Source organism: Rutilus rutilus (genome assembly GCF_951802725.1).
Source record: "Rutilus rutilus genome assembly, chromosome: 12".
Lineage (NCBI taxonomy): Eukaryota > Metazoa > Chordata > Actinopteri > Cypriniformes > Leuciscidae > Rutilus > Rutilus rutilus.
The window spans coordinates 39,364,985-39,388,366 of NC_140217.1; the positions used below are offsets into that span (position 1 = coordinate 39,364,985).

A 23,382-nucleotide genomic window follows, 5' to 3' on the forward strand; every position below is an offset into this window, starting at 1 on the left:
GTGCGAATAATTAGTAAAGTTATAATTAGTAAAGTTGAAGTTTCCGAGCATGACCAGAGCATTTTTATAGTAAAGCTTCCTTAGATGAACACACACGCATATTCATAAAAGCTAAAGAGTTCAAAAAGGCACTGCATAACAGCAATGACCCACTTAATGGTGTCAAGAAAGTGTGTTTGAGTCTGCCAGCCGCACACCAGGGTGAAGAAGACGGAGCAGATGGCCAGGAGAGGTTAGCTCATGCAAGACCAGAGACTGACAGCTATTTAAGAGCTGCAGTCGTAAAGGAGATTTGTGCTAGCGCGCTAAAGCAGTCGGCCCCGCGCGCTCACTTTCTCCTCTATTTAACCCTGTCAGAGTCGCACGCACCCAACGCCCCCAAATCACTCTGCATTATCAATCGTTTAGTGCTCCCATAAAAGCCAAAGTGTTTTCACATGAAAAGTTATTCCTCTCAACACTTGATTCACTTTTCATTCGCCCCAGCTAAAAATGAAGAACACGGGCTTAGATTTGACTAACGGCTGAAAAAATAGAAAGAGGTGGGTAATGTTGTGTTGTAAAAGTCAATGGCCCGCAACCGTGATCCTCGAGGAAGTCCCGCAAGGATTTACATGGGATATATTTCATGCACTTTGACAAAGACGTACTTAAAAAGTCCCTATCCAGGGTGTTTTATAGGACAACTATGCATATTCTTGCAACCATCACTATTGCTATTGTGCTCCAGACTTGCACTGGCAGCATTTTATTCAGTAAATGCTTCTGTAAGAGTAAATGCATGATACAACTGCCTAAAAAGACACAAAAAAAAGATGGCATGCGTAAACTAAATATTTTTAAGGTATTTGCCCATGAATATTCCGCTAAATGAATGAATGACAGAATTGTAATGTTGGGGTGAATTCTTCTTTTCATCAGAGATCAAAAATCAGAAGTATATGGCATCAAAAGCCACAGACTGCCGATGGATTGAGGCAGTGCAGAAATCTCAAAATCTAAGCACACTAAACACGTGCAGAGGGGGATTAGATATTAATCCCATTTTATTCAATTTAACACTGAGTAAAAGCAGATTCATTTTCATTTTGAATATTTAAAGTCAATCTGTTTAAAATAGACCAGAACGCCCCATTTCTCCTCTCGTCCCTTCTCAGAATGTGACAATGTGCGTAAAGCGCTTGCAGCTATGAAGTACCTAATATCTGGCGTATCTTCTTCAGCGAATCCTTTACACACGGTGTGCTTTTTTCTAGTCTCTAGTACTTTATTAAAAAGTGAAGCATCCAAGTTTACAGCAGCCTTGGTTCGGGGACTAATTTCCCCATTCATTTTCTCCATAAGAATCCATCATTAAAGATTTCTAAACCAAACAACCCAGGCTTTGATTTGAACCAAACGTATCTGTAAACTTTGAAATCAACTACTCCTCTCATGATGCATTGCAAAATTACATAATCGGATCAAAAACTATCATGCAATATAAACATATTGGGCCCTATTTTAACGATCTGAAGCGCAAGTATCAAGCGCGAAACGCAAGTAACTTTGTGGGCGGATCTCGGGCACTGTTGCTATTATACCGGCGGGATAAATGACTCTTGCGCCCGACACAAATCTAAAATGGGTTGGTCTGAAGTAGCGTCATTACTCATAGGTGTGGTTTGGGCGTAACGTGAAATAAACCAATCAGAGCGTCATCTCACATTCCCTTTAAGAGCAGGTGTGCTTGTTCCATGGCGGATTGCTATTATAACGGTGGATTTGCCAGACGCACGCCAGGAGCGGTTCACAGCCGAGGAGACCGACGTTCTCGTCAGGGCCGTAAAACACAGAGAAGTGACACTGTATGGGGATGAAATGTGTAAGCTAGATTTAAGCCTATTTTTTCACATCTTCATGGACACAACAATGATTTCCCTCGTGTGTTAATATTTTTCCTTGTAATAATGTATGGTTTTCTAAAAATGAGAACTGCTGCGTCTGTGTGTAGATGAGAGAAGCAAAGTGCATGCGCGTTGTGCACACGCTACATTGATTATGGCCAAGCATGCGCCCTTAAAATAGCATCTGAATAACATGCGCAACGCGTCACTGACTTTAGACGAGGTTTCTCCTGGTCTGTGGCGGAATTGTTTTCTGAAACTGCAAAATAGCACCAGGGAACGTTTGCGCCGGAACACGCCTCCTCTTTTCCCTGAACCGCCCCCGGGAGCGCAAATGCATTTCCTAGTTTACCGACGTGCGTCTGTGGAGGGAAAAGTCTGCTGTGCGCGGGTGCAAAATAGAAATGATACATGCGTCGCTGTACAAAGTCAACTGCGCTGGGTGCAAGATAGGGCCCATTGACTTGAACTATCCCCTTCCTAATGCACTTTAGAATACCTCGATGTGTTTTTGTGCATTAGATGCCGTGACTCCTCTAGAGAAGATGAGCAACGTCAAATCAAATCAGCTCGGACGTCAGAATGCCGGAGTTCAAACCCAGTGACATAACCTTTCCATCAGTGGTCCAGCTCATCAATCACACCCATCCATTATACAGCACTTTTGTCACATGGAGGCATATTAACCAGAGATCGAGAGGCCTGTCAATGTACAATAAGACCGCATGTCACACACATGTTCCTTCAATCACAGGTGAGGATATTCATGTCGTTCAGGATGATTACAGAACTAAAGCCTAAAAGTTACCCCAAACTTTGACACTGTTCTTCTGCTGCCTTGTGAGTGCTGTTATTTCCTTCTGGAAATGCAAATCTGTTTTTGAATATGATGGTGCCGCCAGCTTTGTGTGTCTATTATCTGACACTGTCAGAAACCAGATTGGTAAATCATTCAAACATTCCCTCTAATACTATAGTAAAACTCGTACAAGCATCATATTATTTGTGCATGCATCTGAGGAGTTTTGAAACTGTAGGCAAAGCATTGCTGAATCTTAAATATTTAAAGCGTTACTTTGGCTCTCACAACTCGAGAAAGGGAAGAGATGCATTTGGTTTAATTATTCAATGATAGCTTTACTCAAAACAAACAAGAGTCAGAATTTTCAAAAGGCAGATATATCCTGAGGTGCTTATAATCTAAATATTGAGGAAAAATATCTGTCTTGGCGAGTTTGGAATCATTTTAAACATTTTAAAGATTTTGTTTTTTAAAAGATGTTTGAAAGAAGTCTCTTCTGTTCACCAAGGATGCATTTATTTGATTAAAATTACAGAAAACAACAGTAATATTGTGAAATATTATGTTTTGTGTTTTCTATGTGAATATATTCACTAATTATTTATTCCTGTGATCAAAGCTGAATTTTCAGCATCATTACTCCAGCCTTCAGTGTCACATGATCCTTCAGAAATCATTATAATATGATGATTTGCTGCTCAAGAAACAGCCAAATTGCCAAATATAAAGACTAACATAAGCAATATGATCCTTATAAGCAAACAAAGCATCCTTTAAGCAAACATAAGCAGAATGCAGAGTTCATAAACCTTTTTTTTTTTTTTTGCAAACAAACACAGACAAAAGATCAACATCCTCTATTGTGATTCCAGGCTAATGTGATTAGCAGGCAGTGTGAGAAAGAGAGAGAGAGAGAGAGAGAGAGAGAGAGAGAGAGAGAGAGAGAGAGTCTGAGTGTGTGTGAGAGAATGTGAGTGTTTCTCTGTGTATGTGTCAAATGTGTCAAATGTGTGTGTGTGCGTGTGTGTGTTTTGTCCCTCTCTGCCGGCTCATCAGTGGGTTAGCCAACATGAAGCATCTATAGTGTGTGAATAATATGCACACAAATGCGACTTGGCTTCAACAGCACGCTAAAGGCCATGCATATCAGCGAAGCCACTGGAGAGAGAAAGACAGGAAGAAAGAGAGGCAGAAAATGACAAAGGCGGTAAGTGAAAATGAATATGCCCGGGGCTTGTCCGTGATTACTTTTTTTATGATTATTGCTGAATTCTCTTTGCCGGAGTGGTAAGACGGCGCGCAAGCTTATTAGATCAGTTGTTCACACATCTACGGGGCGAGTTTGCTGGAAAGCGACTACATGTGGTTAAATTATCTCTGTCTGCTGCGTGACAATTAGCCCTATTACCTTCAACCACGCGTTAGCTGGTCGGTTAAAGCTTTCTGGCTGGAAAATTACAGAAGCTCTTCATGTCAGATCAAGGGGACCAGTGGAGTTTAATATGAACCATGAGCCAGGCTTCGCAGTCACACAATACAACACTCAAGATCCCAGTGCTGTTAATGAACACACACACACACACAACCAATTAAAAGTTTGTACACATTTGTCCGGTTAAATGTTTGAAATTAGTTTTGCAAGCGATAATAAATTGTGCCTACTGTATTTTTGATCAGATAAATTCAGCCTTGGTGAGCAGAAGAGACTGAATATAGCAGAACAATCTGAATTATTACAAACTTTTCACAGGTACACTCACACACACACACTCACAAATATACACACACACACATTTGACACATACACAGAAAAACACTCACATTCTCTCAAACACACTCAGACTCTCTCTCTCTCTCTCACACACACACACACACACACACACACACACACTCTCTCTCTCTCTCTCTCTCACACACACACACTCTCTCTCTCACACACACAGACACACACACACTGACATTTTATATACTTTATTTGATCCCACATTACAAGTCAAATTTCATTAGGAATCAAATTTTTTAAATAATCCAACAGATTAAAACAAATCAGCACATTGTTATGGATTAAACCTGTTCTAAGGGTACAGGAAACATCGCCTCTTCCATACAAACATGCTCCCTATAGTTGCTGAGATTGAACAGTACTTTGCCAAGTGTTTGGCCCTTGTTTTAGAAATCCCCCCAATGCAAAGTCCACGGATCGCCAGCCTGTGTACATGACCTAGACTACCAAACACCAGTACAATAAGCTGGCATTTGTATCCAAAGTTCTCAATGATCGATACCAATGACTGATATTTTAGAATCTTAGAGCAGTAAGAATCCTCCATAAACAAGTCAAATGCACATGAAACTTCAAATAGTGTAACTTTTTTTCCATTCTGAGAGATTTTAACAATATCGGGTGTATTAGCAATTCCTGAAAAAGTGTTTGCAGGTGAGTTAAACCATTCAGACTGTACAGTAGTGTGTTTAAAGATCTGCTCATCACCCACACAGGGGACCTGAGCAGCAATGAGGTCCACAAGTCTGTCGTGTCTGGCAATATATAGTCCTTTAAGTGATGAACAACTGTTCATGATGTGGGCCACTGACTCCAGGTGTTGAGGGGGGGCATGCAGCATGCAGAGGGGCGAATGGGTGGAAGGAAACCACACTGATAAGTTGTATTTTGTAGGAAGAACCTGCAGACGTGCTTTTACGCAGAAGGTGAGGATCTCATCACTGATGGTGGCATTGCTGTAGATGGTGTGTGACACAGAGTGGTCCGCGCAGGGCAGTTTTGCTAACTTTCCCTGGAGTTTCAGACTGGACCAGTACTCCATATTTTGAGCTCTTTGAATAGACAAGAGAGTCTGCCTTGATGTTCTAGGCTGGAGCAGGAGAACAGTGTTGGTATGGTGCAGTCTGGCTTCCACGATGACAGATGAGTCCTCTACGACTGCATCAGAGACATCCACAGGTCGACATTGAGAGGTCCACTTCAGGTTAGTGCCTGTTCTCCAGCATAAGTCATTTAAGTCTGGCCAGTCTGATGACACACCAAATCCCTGTGCCCGTCCATCCAGCTTTCCATTTGTCTTTCTTTTAAAGCCCAGGAAGCTGTCTTCTCCGCCGCATGCGTGCAGCACCTTCCGTTTTTTAAAGTCCAGCAATAAAGATGCCCTGGCCATCTGCCTCACGCTGGCATCATCACAGTTCAGCATGTTGGTGAGGTGGGACTGTCTTGTGGCGGTGTACTCCCACATGCAGTGTGGAACTCCAAGCCCCCCGTCCTGTCTTTTCTGAAAAATTAAACATCTTGTAGAATGTGTGTTGAGACAAAGCCATTTCCTAATCACGCTTACGGTTTTGTTGTCCATTTCACGCAATACTTTTTGCGGAATATGGACATTTGCAAAAAGATGTTGAATCTTAGAAAATGCTATGTCTCTTATTGCTTGCACTTTTAGAGTAACAGGAAGAGGTGAAGCATCAATGAGATCCAGTCTGGTCATAAACTGATGTGCCATGTCAGTCACTTGCAGACTCCACTCTCCGGCGATGTTAAACTTGTGACCCAGATAGCTGTAGGTCTCGTGTCTAGTGTACACTCTGAGTGGCTGGTCTAAGATGGTAAAGGAGGGGGGTTGGTCTGCCCTGGATCTATACCAACGGTTGCCACCGCTCCTCCTCTCATAGAAAACTGCACATTTACTGTGCTTTACTTGTAAGCCAGACCATGTCAGGAATCTATCAGTACATGACAACATGTTTTTAATCACGCCTTCATCTCGGGATGCAATGACCACATCATCAGCATAGCCCTGGACTGGGTTCGGTGACAGGACGTGGGGCGGGGCATGTGCACAGAGCCATTTTAGCCACTGATTTATTGCAATGATAAAGTTCACAGCACTCCATGGACAACCAGTTTTGATTCCGACCTCCAGTGGTATTGGTCTGGTGAGGTCTTTTCCACAGATCACTTGTACGTAAGAATCACAATATACATCTTTTATTATGTCCACAAAGATCTTAGGGAGCTGTATGTCTTCCAATGCATCAATCATGACTCTATGAGGCAATGTGCCAAAGGCATCTCTGAAGTCAAGGAAGGCAATGTACAGCTTAGCAGATTCATGCTTAAAATCGTCAATGGCAGTTTTTAAGCAAAAAACATGTTCATTCATGCCTTGTCGCTCAATATAAGCTTTTTGTTTGTTAGACAGAATTCCAGCATCAACCAGCCAAGGTAATATTCTTGAAAGCAGACACTTCATAAAGACTTTGTATACAGATGGCAATAGAGAGATGTCCCTCCATGTTGAGGGATCTTCTGGTACATTGTCTTTCTTCGGTATTCTATGAATGAGTGCTCCCTTCCATGAACTAGGGACTTTGCCATTAATCAAACAGGTGTTAAATATGCTTTTCAATATGTAGCAAGATGTTTGCTTTGTGGCTTTAAGATTCTCGTAGGTAACCCCATCTGAACCACTAGCTTTGTTATTGGGCAGATCTAAAATTACTTTCTCAATCTCTTCTATTGTAAACGCCGATGTCGGTGGCGGCGACTCAGTCATTATGTTGTCTAAGTCATCATTCCACGGCGGTAATTCAAGCGCGATAGTAGTTGGATCAGACTGACATTTTTTCCGATAATAGCTGTACACTCGCTCGGTGTTACCAGTATCTAACGGTGGTGTGGGAAACATGCAGTCATTTAGGATAATGTCAATCGCCTTTGCTCTACGGTGCTGCCATAGATAGGTTAGTTTGTTTTTTCCTACCTTTTGAGGGTTTCTCTGGTGCTGTTGTCTGGCAGACGCAATAGCTGGTTGTATTACCTCGCGCACGTACCGCAGTTGTTTTTCGATCCAATCGGCCGGGTTTGCAACAGGGTTTGATTTGGATCGCGCATAATCATCAAGTGGTAAAGTCCTTAAAATCCGCACTACATACTTGAGTAACGGTAGTCCAAGTTGTCCTCCATCTGTGCGTTTTGTGGAAAATAGTCCGGTTTTGAAGAAGGCCCCATTGAGAACTGTAAACAACTTTGACCACTTCCTGAAATCTCCGGTGAGTACAAAGTTTTGTTTTTCTTGTAAACACTTTGTATCCAGGCCTTTCCTAAATTGTCTTTCGTGATACTGGAAATGTATCCATTCATTTTCTGTCAGCAATCGTTCAAAATCCGTGAACTCAGTAGATAAAATGTTGCAGGCCGACGGTAGATGTTCTAGGGTAGAATCCAGGACTTGCCGGCGGTGTTTGTAAATTTTACCGCTATGTATCGCCTGTTTAAAGGCTAGTTTGATGGATGTTATCAAACACATAACAATGAGTGCTGTGCGTAAAATCAAAAATCACACACACACACACACACACTCTCTCTCTCTCTCTCTCTCACACACACACACTCTCTCTCTCACACACACAGACACACACACACTGACACACACACACACACACACACACACACACACACACACAAACACACTCTCAGACGTACACACTCACGCATACACACACACACACACACGCTCTCACACTCACTCACACACACAGGCACATAGTCACGCACACACACACTCACAAATATACACACACAGACACACATTTGACACATACACAGAGAAACACTCACATTCTCTCACACACACTCAGACTCTCTCTCTCTCTCTCTCTCACACACACACACACACACACTCTCTCTCTCTCTCTCACACACACACACACACACACACACACACACACACACACACACACACACACACACACAATGTATACATTTTATAACATATCAAATATATAAAATAACCATTATTTTGCTAACAAGCAAGGTAACTCCATAACTATCTATTTTATATTGTTTGACACATATAGCTTCAAACGATATTAGCATATTTGTATGTGCAATAAATAATATTTAAATAAGTTCTCAGAAACTTATTATGAACCAAATTTTTCACGCACCTAAATGAAAACGGTGAGTTAGTTTGGCCGAGTAACACTGACCTTATTCCTGAGGCTCTAACAATAAGCCCATTAGAGCAGTTCTGTCCAGCACAAACACAAGCAGAAAACATCAGGAAATGCTTGACTAAGCAGAGCCGTTATTTCATTACACTCGCTGCTGTTCAATGTATAAAACATGAAGTCCACACTTCTTTAATGTATAATTTGACTGAAAGGTGGAGAACCCCACAGGGAACGAAGGACACTCTCTCTCTCTCTCTCTCTCTCTCTCTCTCTCTCTCTCTCTCTCTCTCCCGATGTGCTGAGGAAGCAGGAATTAATTTCAATCAGGAAGTTCACAGCCGTGCAGCGCTGCAGTGATTACATTATTGTAACCTGCATTTAAAAATCTTTTATATCCGCAAACACGCACACAAGAGCTTTGAGGCGCAGCTGACACCAAACACACTGGGAATAATACAAAATACAGTGCCAGTTCATGCACGGTATCCGATGGCAATACCGTGGTACTTTTGACATGTGCATGTACATTTATATACTTACAAAAGTACTATGGTACTACAATGGAACTTTTTTTACAACGCCTCTTTATTGGGCCTTGTGCAACAACGCTGAGGATGCAAAACACAGTGCATTATGAATTGTGATCTGAACCATGAATGGAAACCATAAAAAGACATTGCCTGAAATAAAAGAAACATCAACTAAAAATATATCATTTTCATATAGCTGAAGTTACTGAAGTACTAAAATAACTAAAACTAAATAAACTACAATCTAAAACTTTATAAAAAACTATATAGAAATATTGAAAAAACAAACTAAACTAAATTGCTAAAATTTTAAATAAAATTAAAATAGAAAATCTGAAAATGAAATATAATTGAAAATATTACCAAAAACTATAACATTATATCAATGATAGAAAAATAACGCAGATCTGATCGAACACACAATATTGAAATATACACTAGCGGTCAAAAGTTTGAAACATTTTATTATTATTTTTATGCTTTTGATAGACGAAACAGCACTTCCATTCAAAAGTTTGGGATAAGTATTATCTTTAGAAATATTTTTATAGAAATTAATACCTTAATTCAATAAGGATGCCTTAAATTAAAAAATATATATTTTGAATGTTACACAATATTTCTATTTTAAATAAATGCTGTTCTTTTGAACTTTCTATTCATCCAAAAAATCCTGAAAAATCAAGGTTTCCACAAAAAAAAATAATAATAATTGAGCACTGAAAATGACTGATAATAATTAAACACTAACTTATCATATCAGAATGATTTCTGGAGGATCATGTGACACTGAAGACTGGAGTAATGATGCTGAATATTCAGCTTTGATCACAGGAATAAATTACACTTTACTGTATATTCACATATAAAACACTTATATTAAATTGTAATAATATATAACAGTATTACTGTAGTTTTGATCAAATAAATGCATCCTTGATGAGCAGAAGAGACTTCTTTCAAAAATCTCTAAAATGATTCCAAACTCAAATACCAGTATTTAAAAAGCAACAGGTCCGCATGTAAATCCAGTGTAAAACTGTTCTTAACTGTAAAACATCTTACCGATAGGAGAGAGTTCTGCCACACTTCCGATGTAGGGTCCTTCCAGAAACTTGGGCTCGCTGTCGTTGATGTCCTGGACTTTGATGACGAACTCCGACTCGGGTTCAAGCGGCCCGTCCGTCAGACGGTCTCGTGCTTGAGCTCGCAGGGTGTAGAAGGTCTTCTCTTCGCGGTCTAATCTCTCCGTGGCGTGAATGTCACCGGTGACCTCGTCGATGATGAATATAGTGCCTGCTCCCTCTCCAGAGATAGTGTACTTAATAGAGCCGTCCCCTTCATCCGAGTCGGAATGGATCTGTTGATTAAAGCACAGAGGACACATCCTGAGTGTGTGTGAAGTGGGTGTGGAGTGCTGTTGTTCAAGGGAACTATCTCAAACACTGAACCGGCATTTGAATTGGAATGGCGAGGAAAGACATTTACTGAATTACAATGCAAAGAAAGTAAACACCTGGGGGGGATTTCAGTAGTCAAACACAAGATGCAAAACATGAAGAAAAATCATAATTAATATCTGACATATTTTGTTGGATAGATGGATGGATGGATGGATGGAGTATAGATAGATAGATGGATGGATGGATGGATGGATGGATGGAGTATAGATAGATGGATGGATGGATGGATGGATGGATAAATGGATAGATAGATAGATAGATAGAAAGATAGATAGATAGATAGATAGATAGATAGATAGATAGATAGATAGATAGATAGATAGATAGATAGATAGATAGATAGATAGATAGATAGAACATATTAATATTATATATTAAATATATTTATAATATTAATATAGATATATTTTTTACTTTAAACATAATAATGAATGCAATCATTCAATTATTATCATTAATAAAATAGTGATATTAATGAAAGAATAAATTCTATGAAAACATTGAGCATAAGAAAACGTGCTCTTCCATCATAAAACTATAGGACATTTTTTTAAATATAAGCAATAGTTTTTTTTTATTTAATTTTTTTTATTTAATACTTTATTTTTATTAAATTGAATGAATATTGAACTGTATAATAAAATATTCTAATATTTTGCAATAATTAACATATCAATTAAATTAAAATGTCAATTTAAAACATTGCATATTAAAGCAACACCAAGTATCTTTTGCTCTCGGGGTCCCCCTACAGTTGGGAAACAGTATTGTCTTGTACTGCGGTCGTAAAATCTGTCATGGTAACATCAGGGGATACACGTGCATTTGTTGACAAGCACCCCGAACTCTGCAGGAGTTCTCACGTCTTGGGCAGACTGCCTGCGTTGCGTGTGAAATGTCTTCATCCCAGGTACAGTGGCATATATTTCAGCATGTCATATGAATATAATTTCATGGGTTTTATTTTTTACAAACGCCAAAAGATCGCATAGCTCACGTTTGCAAGCCAGCGTCATTATAGTAGCCTATTGGCTACTGTTTTACAGAATGCTAATTCAATTCAATGTTTGTGTGGTAGGTAATAGCCATATATCGTCAATATTATAATATCAAGCTACCATAGATGAATCTGCAAAGTTGAAAAATGGATTTGCATTATAGCCTGAGGCAAGACACTTTCACCAGAAAAATAAATAAACAAACATGACTATCAGCCTGCAGTCATTAGGCTACTTAGCCTAAAAGATAATTTTGTCCGTCTAATCATGTATTATTTACTTGCAAGAATGTATCCTACCAAACTTGTACACGCCGTTTAGACATAGGCTTACTTCTGACTTTTTTTTTGTTTGTCCGTTGCTGCTTTGGCCATGACAAAAACATACGCACGAAAGCCGGAAAACAAACGCTGGTTGGCCTCTCACGTCCAAATTTGAGGAAGTGGTGGGGGAAGTGACGTATGCCGTAAAGCAGTCGAATTTTGTAGTTCTTTTTGTGCTCGGGTTACTACCCGAACCCCGAACTTACGTAGTGCCAGTAAAAGCGATACAGACCCCGTCAGGCTATGGCAGACCTGTCATTCAACCTATTGTAAGTCGATGTACCATCACAAGGGTCTTGGAAATATATTATGAAGGTTGAAAAACTACATAGTGTTGCTTTAAGGCATTTAAGGTATAATGTTTTTAGAAATAAAAAGAAATAATACATTTATCTTAGAATATACTGTATTATTAAACATCCTCAGCTGTGATTCAGATCCTCATGTGCAGAAAGGCAAACAGTAAACACTGTTCGAAAAAAAAAAAAAAAGCTAAGCAAACGAGTGAACGAGTGAATGACTGGATGAGTGAATGTTTGAGAACACATCATATCCATGTGTAAAATACAGTGATTCATCGTTGTGTTTCCTCGTGAGTTCATCAGTGTGGCGAGTTGCCACGTTGAAAGGCAAAATTCCCAGTTTTCCATCCTCTCTTTCCACACTGACAGCTCCTCTAGCTGTAGCTGAAGCCTCTTGGCATCTCATTGAGTCATTACTATGGCAACAGATGTACGGAAGACATACCGGATATTCACTACAAAGCCTGACCAAATGCATTTCATCATTTACAAAATAATCTGGAAAGAGCCAGTCCTAAAAATGTTACAAAGTCAAAAAAGAAATACCCTTATTTACTTCCCGAATGCTTGTTCCTGCAAGTGTGTTCCTGGTGATTCGTCAGAGCACATCAGGGTTGTTCAGAACCATTCAATTCTAATTCAATGTCTACTCTATTTTTTTTTTTAACTAGAAATGCAAAGTTTGTCAAGATAAACTTTGAACTTGTTTGAAAAGAGAGAGACACAACAGACAAACTCATGATGCATAAATTCAAGTCTGTACATCCCTGCATTTATTCCCTATTAAACATCCTATTTCACACTAAAATATCACATTACAGAAGTGAAATGGGTTGCGAACACCACTTTAACTGGCTAATTGTGTGGTTCAGTTTACGGTCTAATGCCATCTAAGTTTGTTTAAGCGTATTTCACCCAAGTAATGACTTTTTGTTGGACTATATTCCCTTCATCTATGGATCAGTAATGATGGCAGTCAGTTCAAGAATCGCTGCTTTGGGGAGGTGAAGGTTTTTAGACACACAGCCAGCCGGAGGCTCACTGTGTTTAAAGGGAGACGTATTTCTAAACCCAGGCCTGCAAGTGCAGTTTAGAGCCATCATGGGGTCCGACAAACAAAAGAAAAGAAATAAATCTCAAGAAATCACCTCTACATTTCATAGGATTTTCAGAGAGGTGAAAACTGTCAGACTTGCTAAAGCAGATCAAACCAGCAACAAATCTTTTCTTTTCTTTTTTTTAGTGGAGATTATGATGTTTATACAGCCAAAAAGTAAGATGAACTTCAGATAGCGTGTAATGTAAATCAATGAGGTCTTAAAAACAGTATAACAAAGCACTTACAGTACATAAAATGCATCTTAATATCAGTCGTCACTCTATATCTGCCTGTAATGTCTTAAGATGATATTTAAATGCTTTGTTTTATGATCAAAGCTCTGTAGTTTTAAAGCGTAACTCTCGCCAAAAGGCTCTTTTTGTTAATCTACCCGAGTCAAACTTTCGTGTAAAAGCATAATTAGAATGGAAACGGCACTTTTAAGTTAACACTTTATCAGTTAAGGCCTCATTATACTTCTGCGTCGGACATACGCCGGAGCCTATACGCCGTAGGCAACGTGTTGGTTTTAATTTATACTTCTGTGTCATTGTCCGCGTTGACGCGCACCTGGGGAGCATGAAACCCCGAGGGAGGGGTTCTGGCAGACCAATCACAGCGCTTGTGTCCGCGTAGAATTGACGCGTTGTTACATTTTTGGAGAGGTGCACGTCAGGGTACGCCGAAGGGTACGCGCGCTACACACAGCCTACGACGTAGCTACGGCGGCAGTTCGACGCAGAAGTATAAAACAGGCTTTAGTGTTTCCAGTGGCTGTCATTTTGTCAGTCAAAACTAGTCGATCTCCGAATGCAACATAACATGAGGAGCGTACAGATGGAAAGCTCCTAAAGCTTGTTTCCACATAAATTCACGGATAATTTCACGGAAAGTTATCATGCTTTTCATTGAAATTGCAAGTTCATGACATTTCCTCATATGGAGTCAGTTCATCACGTTGCGTTCGGAGATCGACTACTTTTGACTGACAAAATTACAGCCGACGGAAACACTAACTGATAAAGTGAGTCGTACAAAACTTTTCTTTTTAGTAAACTTTGTGTACACAAACAATGTTCTCAATGCTGGAGTTCATGTGTAGAGCCCCTGGTGATACTTCCAGCACAGTTTCATGTTGTGTCGAGCCTTCTTAGTGTTTTAAAAATATCATAGTCGTGTCACAAGCACTCCCATTCAAAAGGCATTTTGAGCTAAAACGAAGGCATTTTGAGCTAAAACGAATATACTGTCAATCTTAAAAGGGGCGTTTCCATTTTAATTATGCTTTTCCACGAAAGTTTGACTCGGGTAGATTAACAAAAAGAGCCTAGGTTCGATTTTGGCGAGAGTTACCCTTTAAAACTTACAATGCAATGATGATTGAGACTGAGAGATGAACAAATAAACCCTCCTCAGAAGCCTGATGATCATATTTGATACTTGATAAAAAATGATGCATGGATAATCAATCTGAACCCAAGTTACTTCAGTAAGAGTTCATCTTGAAGTATTACCAACAATGTAGAAATGATTCTTACATTTACTTTATAAAAATCAGTAATGATTTCACAGCAAAAAAAGACACGTGACGCACGAGCTGAAGGAGGACGTTTTGACTAAAAGGCTTTTTAATCTCTAAATCAGATGACAGGAGGCATTAAGATGTGTTGTTTTTCAGTAAAGGTTTGAGGTGATCTATTGAGATGCAGAGGTTTCTGCACTGCAGTGTTGTAATGCTCCGTCGACTGGATCATTGTGGGATTTCTTTAGCTTCAGTCTCTGTTTCCCATTATAATGTGCCTCTGTCTGTAGCCTGGCAAAATCTGCAAAACAGCAGTGGACAGAGCGAAATCACCCTCTCCATCATCAGCGTGTTAAATATTTTATAAAGCCTTAATTAAATAGCAGCTTCTATCACCCCCGTGGGGATTTTCATTAGGTATTTGTCGTAAAACATGGGAATAACGCAAGCCGGCCTACAATATTGCATTCTTTTCCGTCTCTTTCCTCATTTCAAATCCCACCCTCGGTCGAATAAAACATGCACTTGAAACTATCCTCTTTTTTGGCGTATCAATATTTCAGCAGTAATAAAAAAATGAAATAAAAAAAACTCTCTAACAGGAAGACAAAGAAAGCTGGGCAATATCTCAAGAGCTGGAGGATTAAAAAAAACTATTTCTCCCTGTCTGTTCACAGGGAGAGTTTGTTCAAAGAACGCTCCTGGAGTCTTTTGTGTGCATTAGCGCATATTGAGATCATATGATCAACATCAACATCTGTTCCCCCAATTATGTGCATAAAAATAATACGACAGAACTGCTGAGTGTCCTGGATTTCCTCTGACTCCGCTGCTTTCCCTAATGAAATGAGAACGCACAATAAACATGCCACAGCGGGAGTGAAATGCATCTTTTACCTGACAAACGATGTTATCGGCGGATGGCAGACGGGAAGCGGTTCTTAATCTGCGCTCACATCACACCGCGGTAAACGGTGCGACCGGGGTCTCGTCTGAGCAGGACATGTCAAACCACAGGTCATGTGGAGGTCTTATCCTCTTTAGCTACCTCTCTGCCTAAAATATTTAGTCTTTGATTCATCGGTGGCCATTCACAATATTGATTATACTGCCTTCATTACTTAGTCTTCAACTAAATAGCATCACTTGCATCAGCCCTCGAGCCTGAGCAAGACTGCAAGTAGGATGAAAATCTAAAGAGCTTTTCATAAGAAACACTACAGCTCTGGTGAGATTATTTGCTGTCGACTGTCCACATATTAGGCTCTTTCTATCTGAGATAAGTGACTGACTTGGAGCACTACATATGGAAAACTCACAATTAGCATGACACAAAGTAGATTTGACTCAAAACAGATTCTGACATTGAGTCAGTATAATGTTGAAATGTTGATTAAAAATACACCTGTCGTAAAATCTGACATTTGAAACATAAGTCAGAATTTTTGAACCTTTATTGAACCTTTAGACAAAGTACTAGATGTGTTTTTTATTCAGTATCGTATTTGATACATCAGGCTTTTATTTTATTCAGAGGCACAAACTGAGTAAAAATGCAATTTAGTGCAGATGATGCTATTTATATGGCCAAAAGTATGAAATTGTAATGCAAATAAATGGCATTTGTATAACAGTGTTGCAGACTTACATAAAATGCTTATAAATATCAGTTGTCATTCTATATCTGCCAATAATGCATTTAAATGCTTAGTTTATGATCAAAGCTCTGTAGTTTTAAAACATATAATGCAATGCAATACAATGATGATTGAGAGATGAACGAATAAACCTTCCTCAAAATCCTCATATTTGATAATCACATAAAAAAAAAAATAAAGTTTGTTTGTATATATTAATTAAAGCTAAGTTGCTTCAGTCCAGTAAGTGTTCATTATCAATTATCAAGATTTTCATTATCAATCGCCATCCGTTCTCTCGCGGCTCTCAGACTCGTGTCGTTCTCTCGCGGCTCTAGGCCTCGCGTCGTTCTCTCTCTGCTCTCGGCCTCGAGTCGTTCTCTCGCGGCTCTCGGCCTCGTGCCGCTCTCTCGCGGCTCTCGGCCTCGTGTCGCTCTCTCGCGGCTCTCTGCCTCGAGTCGCTCTCTCGCGGCTCTAGGCCTCGCGTCGTTCTCTCTCTGCTCTCGGCCTCGAGTCGTTCTCTCGCGGCTCTCAGACTCGTGTCGTTCTCTCGCGGCTCTCTGCCTCGAGTCGTTCTCTCGTGGCTCTCAGACTCGTGTCGTTCTCTCTCTGCTCTCGGCCTCGAGTCATTCTCTCGCGGCTCTCGGACTCGTGTCGTTCTCTCTCTGCTCTCGGCCTCGAGTCGTTCTCTCGCGGCTCTCGGACTCGAGTCGTTCTCTCGTGGCTCTCAGACTCGTGTCGTTCTCTCGCGGCTCTCTGCCTCGAGTCGTTCTCTCGTGGCTCTCAGACTCGTGTCGTTCTCTCTCTGCTCTCGGCCTCGAGTCGTTCTCTCGCGGCTCTCAGACTCGTGTCGTTCTCTCGCGGCTCTCTGCCTCGAGTCGTTCTCTCGCGGCTCTCAGACTCGTGTCGTTCTCTCTCTGCTCTCGGCCTCGAGTCATTCTCTCATGGCTCTCGGACTCGTGTCGTTCTCTCTCTGCTCTCGGCCTCGAGTCGTTCCCTCGCGGCTCTCGGACTCGTGTCGTTCTCTCGCGGCTCTCGGCCTCGAGTCGTTCTCTCGCGGCTCTCGGCCTCGAGTCGTTCTCTCGCGGCTCTAGGCCTCGTGTCGTTCTCTCGCGGCTCTCGGCCTCGAGTCGTTCTCTCGCGGCTCTCGGCCTCGAGTCGTTCTCAGCCTCGTGTCGTTCTCTCGGCCTCGAGTCGTTCTCAGCCTCGTGTCGTTCTCTCGCGGCTCTCAGCCTCGTGTCGTTCTCTCGCGGCTCTCGGCCTCGAGTCGTTCTCTCTCTGCTCTCGGCCTCGAGTCGTTCTCTCGCGGCTCTCGGCCTCGAGTCGTTCTCAGCCTCGTGTCGTTCTCTCGCGGCTCTAGGCCTCGAGTCGTTCTCTCGCGGCTCTCGGCCTCGTGTCGCTCTCTCGCGGCTCTCGGACTCGTGTCGTTCTCTCGCGGCTCTCGGCCTCGTGTCGCTCTCTCGCGGCTCTCTGCCTCGAGTCGCTCTCTCGCGGCTCTCGGCCTCGAGTCGTTCTCTCGCGGCTCTCGGCCTCGTGCCGCTCTCTCGCGGCTCTCGGCCTCGTGTCGCTCTCTCGTGGCTCTCTGCCTCGAGTCATTCTCTCGTGGCTCTCGGACTCGTGTCGTTCTCTCTCTGCTCTCGGCCTCGAGTCGTTCTCTCGCGGCTCTCGGACTCGTGTCGTTCTCTCGCGGCTCTCGGCCTCGAGTCGTTCTCTCGCGGCTCTCGGCCTCGAGTCGTTCTCTCGCGGCTCTAGGCCTCGTGTCGTTCTCTCGCGGCTCTCGGCCTCGAGTCGTTCTCTCGCGGCTCTCGGCCTCGAGTCGTTCTCAGCCTCGTGTCGTTCTCTCGGCCTCGAGTCGTTCTCAGCCTCGTGTCGTTCTCTCGCGGCTCTCAGCCTCGTGTCGTTCTCTCGCGGCTCTCGGCCTCGAGTCGTTCTCTCTCTGCTCTCGGCCTCGAGTCGTTCTCTCGCGGCTCTCGGCCTCGAGTCGTTCTCAGCCTCGTGTCGTTCTCTCGCGGCTCTAGGCCTCGAGTCGTTCTCTCGCGGCTCTCGGCCTCGTGTCGCTCTCTCGCGGCTCTCGGACTCGTGTCATTCTCTCGCGGCTCTCGGCCTCGTGTCGCTCTCTCGCGGCTCTCTGCCTCGAGTCGCTCTCTCGCGGCTCTCGGCCTCGAGTCGCTCTCTCGCGGCTCTCGGCCTCGAGTCGTTCTCTCGCGGCTCTCGGCCTCGTGCCGCTCTCTCGCGGCTCTCGGCCTCGTGTCGCTCTCTCGCGGCTCTCTGCCTCGAGTCGCTCTCTCGCGGCTCTAGGCCTCGAGTCGTTCTCTCGCGGCTCTCGGCCTCGTGCCGCTCTCTCGCGGCTCTCGGACTCGTGTCGCTCTCTCGCGGCTCTCTGCCTCGAGTCGCTCTCTCGCGGCTCTCGGCCTCGTGTCGTTCTCTCGCGGCTCTCTGCCTCGAGTCGCTCTCTCGCGGCTCTCGGCCTCGAGTCGCTCTCTCGCGGCTCTCGGCCTCGTGTCGTTCTCTCGCGGCTCTCTGCCTCGAGTCGCTCTCTCGCGGCTCTCGGCCTCGAGTCGCTCTCTCGCGGCTCTCGGCCTCGTGTCGTTCTCTCGCGGCTCTCTGCCTCGAGTCGCTCTCTCGCGGCTCTCGGCCTCGTGTCGCTCTCTCGCGGCTCTCGGCCTCGTGTCGTTCTCTCGCGGCTCTCGGCCTCGGGTCGTTCTCTCGCGGCTCTCGGCCTCGAGTCGTTCTCTCGCGGCTCTCGGCCTCGGGTCGTTCTCTCGCGGCTCTCGGTCTCGAGTCGTTCTCTCGCGGCCCTCGGCCTCGTGTCGTTCTCTCACGACTCTTGGCCTCGTCCTGCTTGCCACAGTGTGCAACAGGTTTACTAGCAGTTTTCATCATGTCGATCATTTAGAGGCCTTAGATATTAGTGTATTAAATATGATCAAGTCAAATCTCACTTTGCAGTCCTCCAGCCACCAGTAAGACACTGCCGATTTAAACTGGGTAAACCATTTAGACCAGGAAAAGACTACCATGGACAAACAGTTAGAGGCTGAATTGGTATTTTAGTGTTGTTACTGTACCATGAAGTGGCTGACGGAGCAGCTGAGCTCCAGGCTGTGTGACCTGCCACCTCTCGGGTCAGAACACTAACAAAGCAAACCTGTTAGCTAGCAGTCGCAGTGAAGGAAGCGAGCCGACACTCCAGATCTCTCACCTCTGATGAGCGCCGAGGCAAGAGAAGACACTGCAGTGCATGGACCGTGACACCAGCGACACGACCAAATGTGAATGAGTGAGACGTGCCGGTCAAAAAGTCAAATTATAGGATATACTATACTATACTCTTGTGCTGAAATATGTTTTGAAGCATTTGAATGCATCTTGGGTTGCACTGAGCTCTGCAATGGGTACAAATATTTTATTTAGCATGAATATTTCATAAACACTCTACCGTTCAAAAGTGTGGGTTCGATAAGATTTTTTAATGTTTTTGAAAGAAGTCTCTGATGCTCACCAAGGGTGAATTTATTTGATGAAATACAGAAATATTATTACAATTTAAAATAAGTGTTTTCTATTGGAAAATATTGGAAAATGTAATGTATTCCAGTGATTAAAGCAGAATTTTCAGCATCATTACTCAGAAATCATTCTAATATGATGATTTGCTGAAACATTTCTGATTATTATCATCTATGTTAAAAACAGTTGTGCTGCTTCATATTTTTGTGGAAACCGTGACACATTTTAGTTTTCAGGATTCTTTTGATGAATAGGAAGTTCAAAAGAACAGCATTTATTTGGAATATAATCTTTTGTAACATTAAATTTAAATGTCTTTACTGTCACTTACTGACCCCAAACTTTTGAATCATAACTGACATTATGTCAGAAGTCCTGCATTTGTTGTAAAAAGAGTAATTATGAACATCTCAAGCAAAAGTTAAGCGATGTTATCGATGCCACATTTCTATGCCATTAATCACTGAGAACTTCCAACGTGGCTTGTGATGAATTTATTTTTAAGGGCCGGATAATTAAACAATTTTCATTTCAGCTCAAACTGCAAAACAAAAAACGTTTGACATTCTCAACCGAGACTTCAACCTAGACATCTGCACATGGGGTCATGACAGCGCAAACCTCATCTGCAGACACAGGCCCTTTGTTTAGTTGAAATTCATTAGCTACACAACACTCTTTCTCAAGTGAAAGATCAAAACATTAATAATGGATTCATAAAGCTTCAGACTGCAATCAACATGCACATTCTGCAAACACCCCTGACATTTAAACTATTGCGATTCATGGATAAAGAGATTTTGCATGAACATTGTGAAACATTTTCAACCAGGAGTTTTGGCCCGTCAGACAGAGCGCCGAGGAAGGCTTAAGAGGAAGAAAGGGTATGAAATGGAGACTACAAAGAGGAAACATTCAAAGTAGGACACAACTTTAAAGCCCCTCTGAAGTGCCTTGCAGCATTACTCAATGTGCTGATGTAATTGAAACTGAAACAGGAAGAGAGGGCGGGGCATATTGAACAGCTCCTCCCCCTTTTAAAATAACCAATAGCGTTTCGATTACACATCACAGCTCGGCTAGAGCCGTTGAAGCTCCTAATCCCTAACCATCCATAATCTCCTCCATATCGCTTAAAAATACAGCATTCTGTGCAGAATTCAAAACGGGTCTGATAAGTTTTGTGGTCTGTGCCGCCTCGATCATATGATCCGCTCTGTGGTGTCCAGGGTTTAAAATTAACACCCGCCAAATGCGGGTAAAAATCAACTGTGGCGGGTAACGCTGTCAAATCACTAGCCAATTTGGCGTGTTACTTATTATGTTTACACACTTTGCTGGGGAAGTTCGTGTATGCCAAATCTGTGCATTCTGCGCATTCAACTTGAGAGTCATCATGATATATTAAAAACAGAGTATTGCGCAGAATCTGCGTATATCTGGCTTACTTGAACACACACGTCACTACGTTACAAATAACAGCGTGCTTGTTCAATTGCATTGAAGCAATAGTGAAGATTAAAAAGCATTTGGTTAACAGAAAGGACATTGCTATTTTCCAACATGCGTGCGTGACACTAACATGAAACCAAACTTCATTCATCTAAATGGAAAGATGTCTGAATCATTCCATATCCCCTTTATAGCGCACGATGTGCCATTCACCATGTAGAAAAGAGTAAATGTGTGAATAAGTGACAGATTACAGCCGCAGCTTCAGCATCTATTTATAGTGTAGGGGGCGGGGCTTCATATTCTAGAGAGCATTTGATTGGACAGAAAATCTGATGATAAGCTGAAGTGCAGAGTGATGTCATCAAAATCATTTATCCATATTGTCGGAAGTGAGAGACTGTTAGTTTTGAATGATAATATCTTCTAAATGTGATTTTTTTTTCATTGTTTGGAAGCACACTAGCTTTATTTAACAGTAAGGCTAACATATTCATACTAAAAGCCAAATAAACTGCAATTTTGATTTCAAGGGGACTTTAACCTGATACTCAGATTCAATAAGCAGTGCATGGAACGATAGTGTGCTTTTAAGATGGGGGGGATGAAATGCTGGAACTGGATTCTCAACCCTAAATGTTGAATAAATAATTGTTTATATACGCTGGCTTTAAATAAATACGTTTCACCTTCCTTTCAAACACAAAAGACAGAAAGTGAATGTTCCTGCATGAGCGTTTGAGCAGGTTCGCCCAAGCCTGCAGGAAATTATTTGAACACGTTGAGACATCCTTGGCATGCACGTTACGAACGCCGGCGTCTGTTCAGCGTCTCAGCACTACACGTTCAAATCCTATCAATCAATGTTCGCCGCTTGTCTGAAGGAAGAGGCTGGCAGCCTTTCAAAGCGCAGTGGAAATCTTTCCACTTTGCTGCGCTGCCCATATGGCGGGATGTTCTTGTCGGTGTTCGCCATGTAAAAACTCTCTTTCCACTGTTCATTTTTTCTGCCCTGCTGCCTTTCCCTGCAAAGAGACTTCTAATATTTATCGACTCGAGGTTTACATATGTCTGGACTTCATGGCTTAACAGTGAAGGCGGGAAAATGGTGCAGTGGCCTTTTCGGCAGGAAATATTGCAACTTTCACTCTCTCTAAGAGCTCTCTGCAGAAGAGGGACTGATGCGTAGAATTAACCTTCACAATGTTCGTCTTTCTCCGACAAGCCTTTTGAGGTTTGAAAGTCTAATGTAAATAGCATAAGGTCACCAGAGGCTTCTGTGAATTCAAGTGCAGAATTCCTCGAACACTTCTGAAGACATTCTTACAAAAAGACATCTGCTGAATAAAAGACTGGTGTCATGAAGCATTATTGGGCTTAAAGTTAATGGGTGCAATTAAAGCTATTAAATTAAAAGAATGAACAAGATACCAAAGCCACTTTAGCAGGAACAAAGGTTTAGAGCAAAAATCCATGTGATAAAAGACAAAGAATAAAGGAAAAACGTCTCTATTCATCTAACTTCGCTTTGGCAGGGCTCATTATCAAAAGTCACTAATGTTCAAACTTTTTGACGAAACTCAACATGAAACTGGACCTTGGCCGTGACATTTCCAGGTGAGTTTTTGTGTTTGATTTGCCAAATTACACTACACAATGGGGGTAAAAATGTGAATAGGTTTGTATGAATGTGCTCAAAAGTCTATTTGTAAGCGAACATTTGCACACTTTTTAATCTACAGTGGTAATGAACTGATTTTGTTTTTTGTTTTTTTTTATTATGTTACCCGAGTATGATTTTTAGAATTTAGAAATACTTTAGAAATAAAAGCCCATTTTCTACCCTGATTTTAGCACTCTGTTTGAAGGGGCGTGTCGGCTGTGAGACTTCAAT

The 23,382-nt window shown here is 42.2% G+C and overlaps 1 protein-coding gene across 2 annotated transcripts in view; it reads right to left on the minus strand.

Annotated features, from left to right (window-relative positions):
• Positions 1-23,382, minus strand: part of cdh22 (cadherin 22) — a 201,720-nt gene that overhangs the window by 74,744 nt on the left and 103,594 nt on the right. For both annotated transcript variants that reach the window (XM_084425678.1, XM_084425677.1), the window contains one exon: positions 10,248-10,542. In XM_084425678.1, coding sequence (XP_084281804.1) covers positions 10,248-10,542 — 295 coding nt within the window. The remainder of the gene's footprint in view (positions 1-10,247; positions 10,543-23,382) is intronic.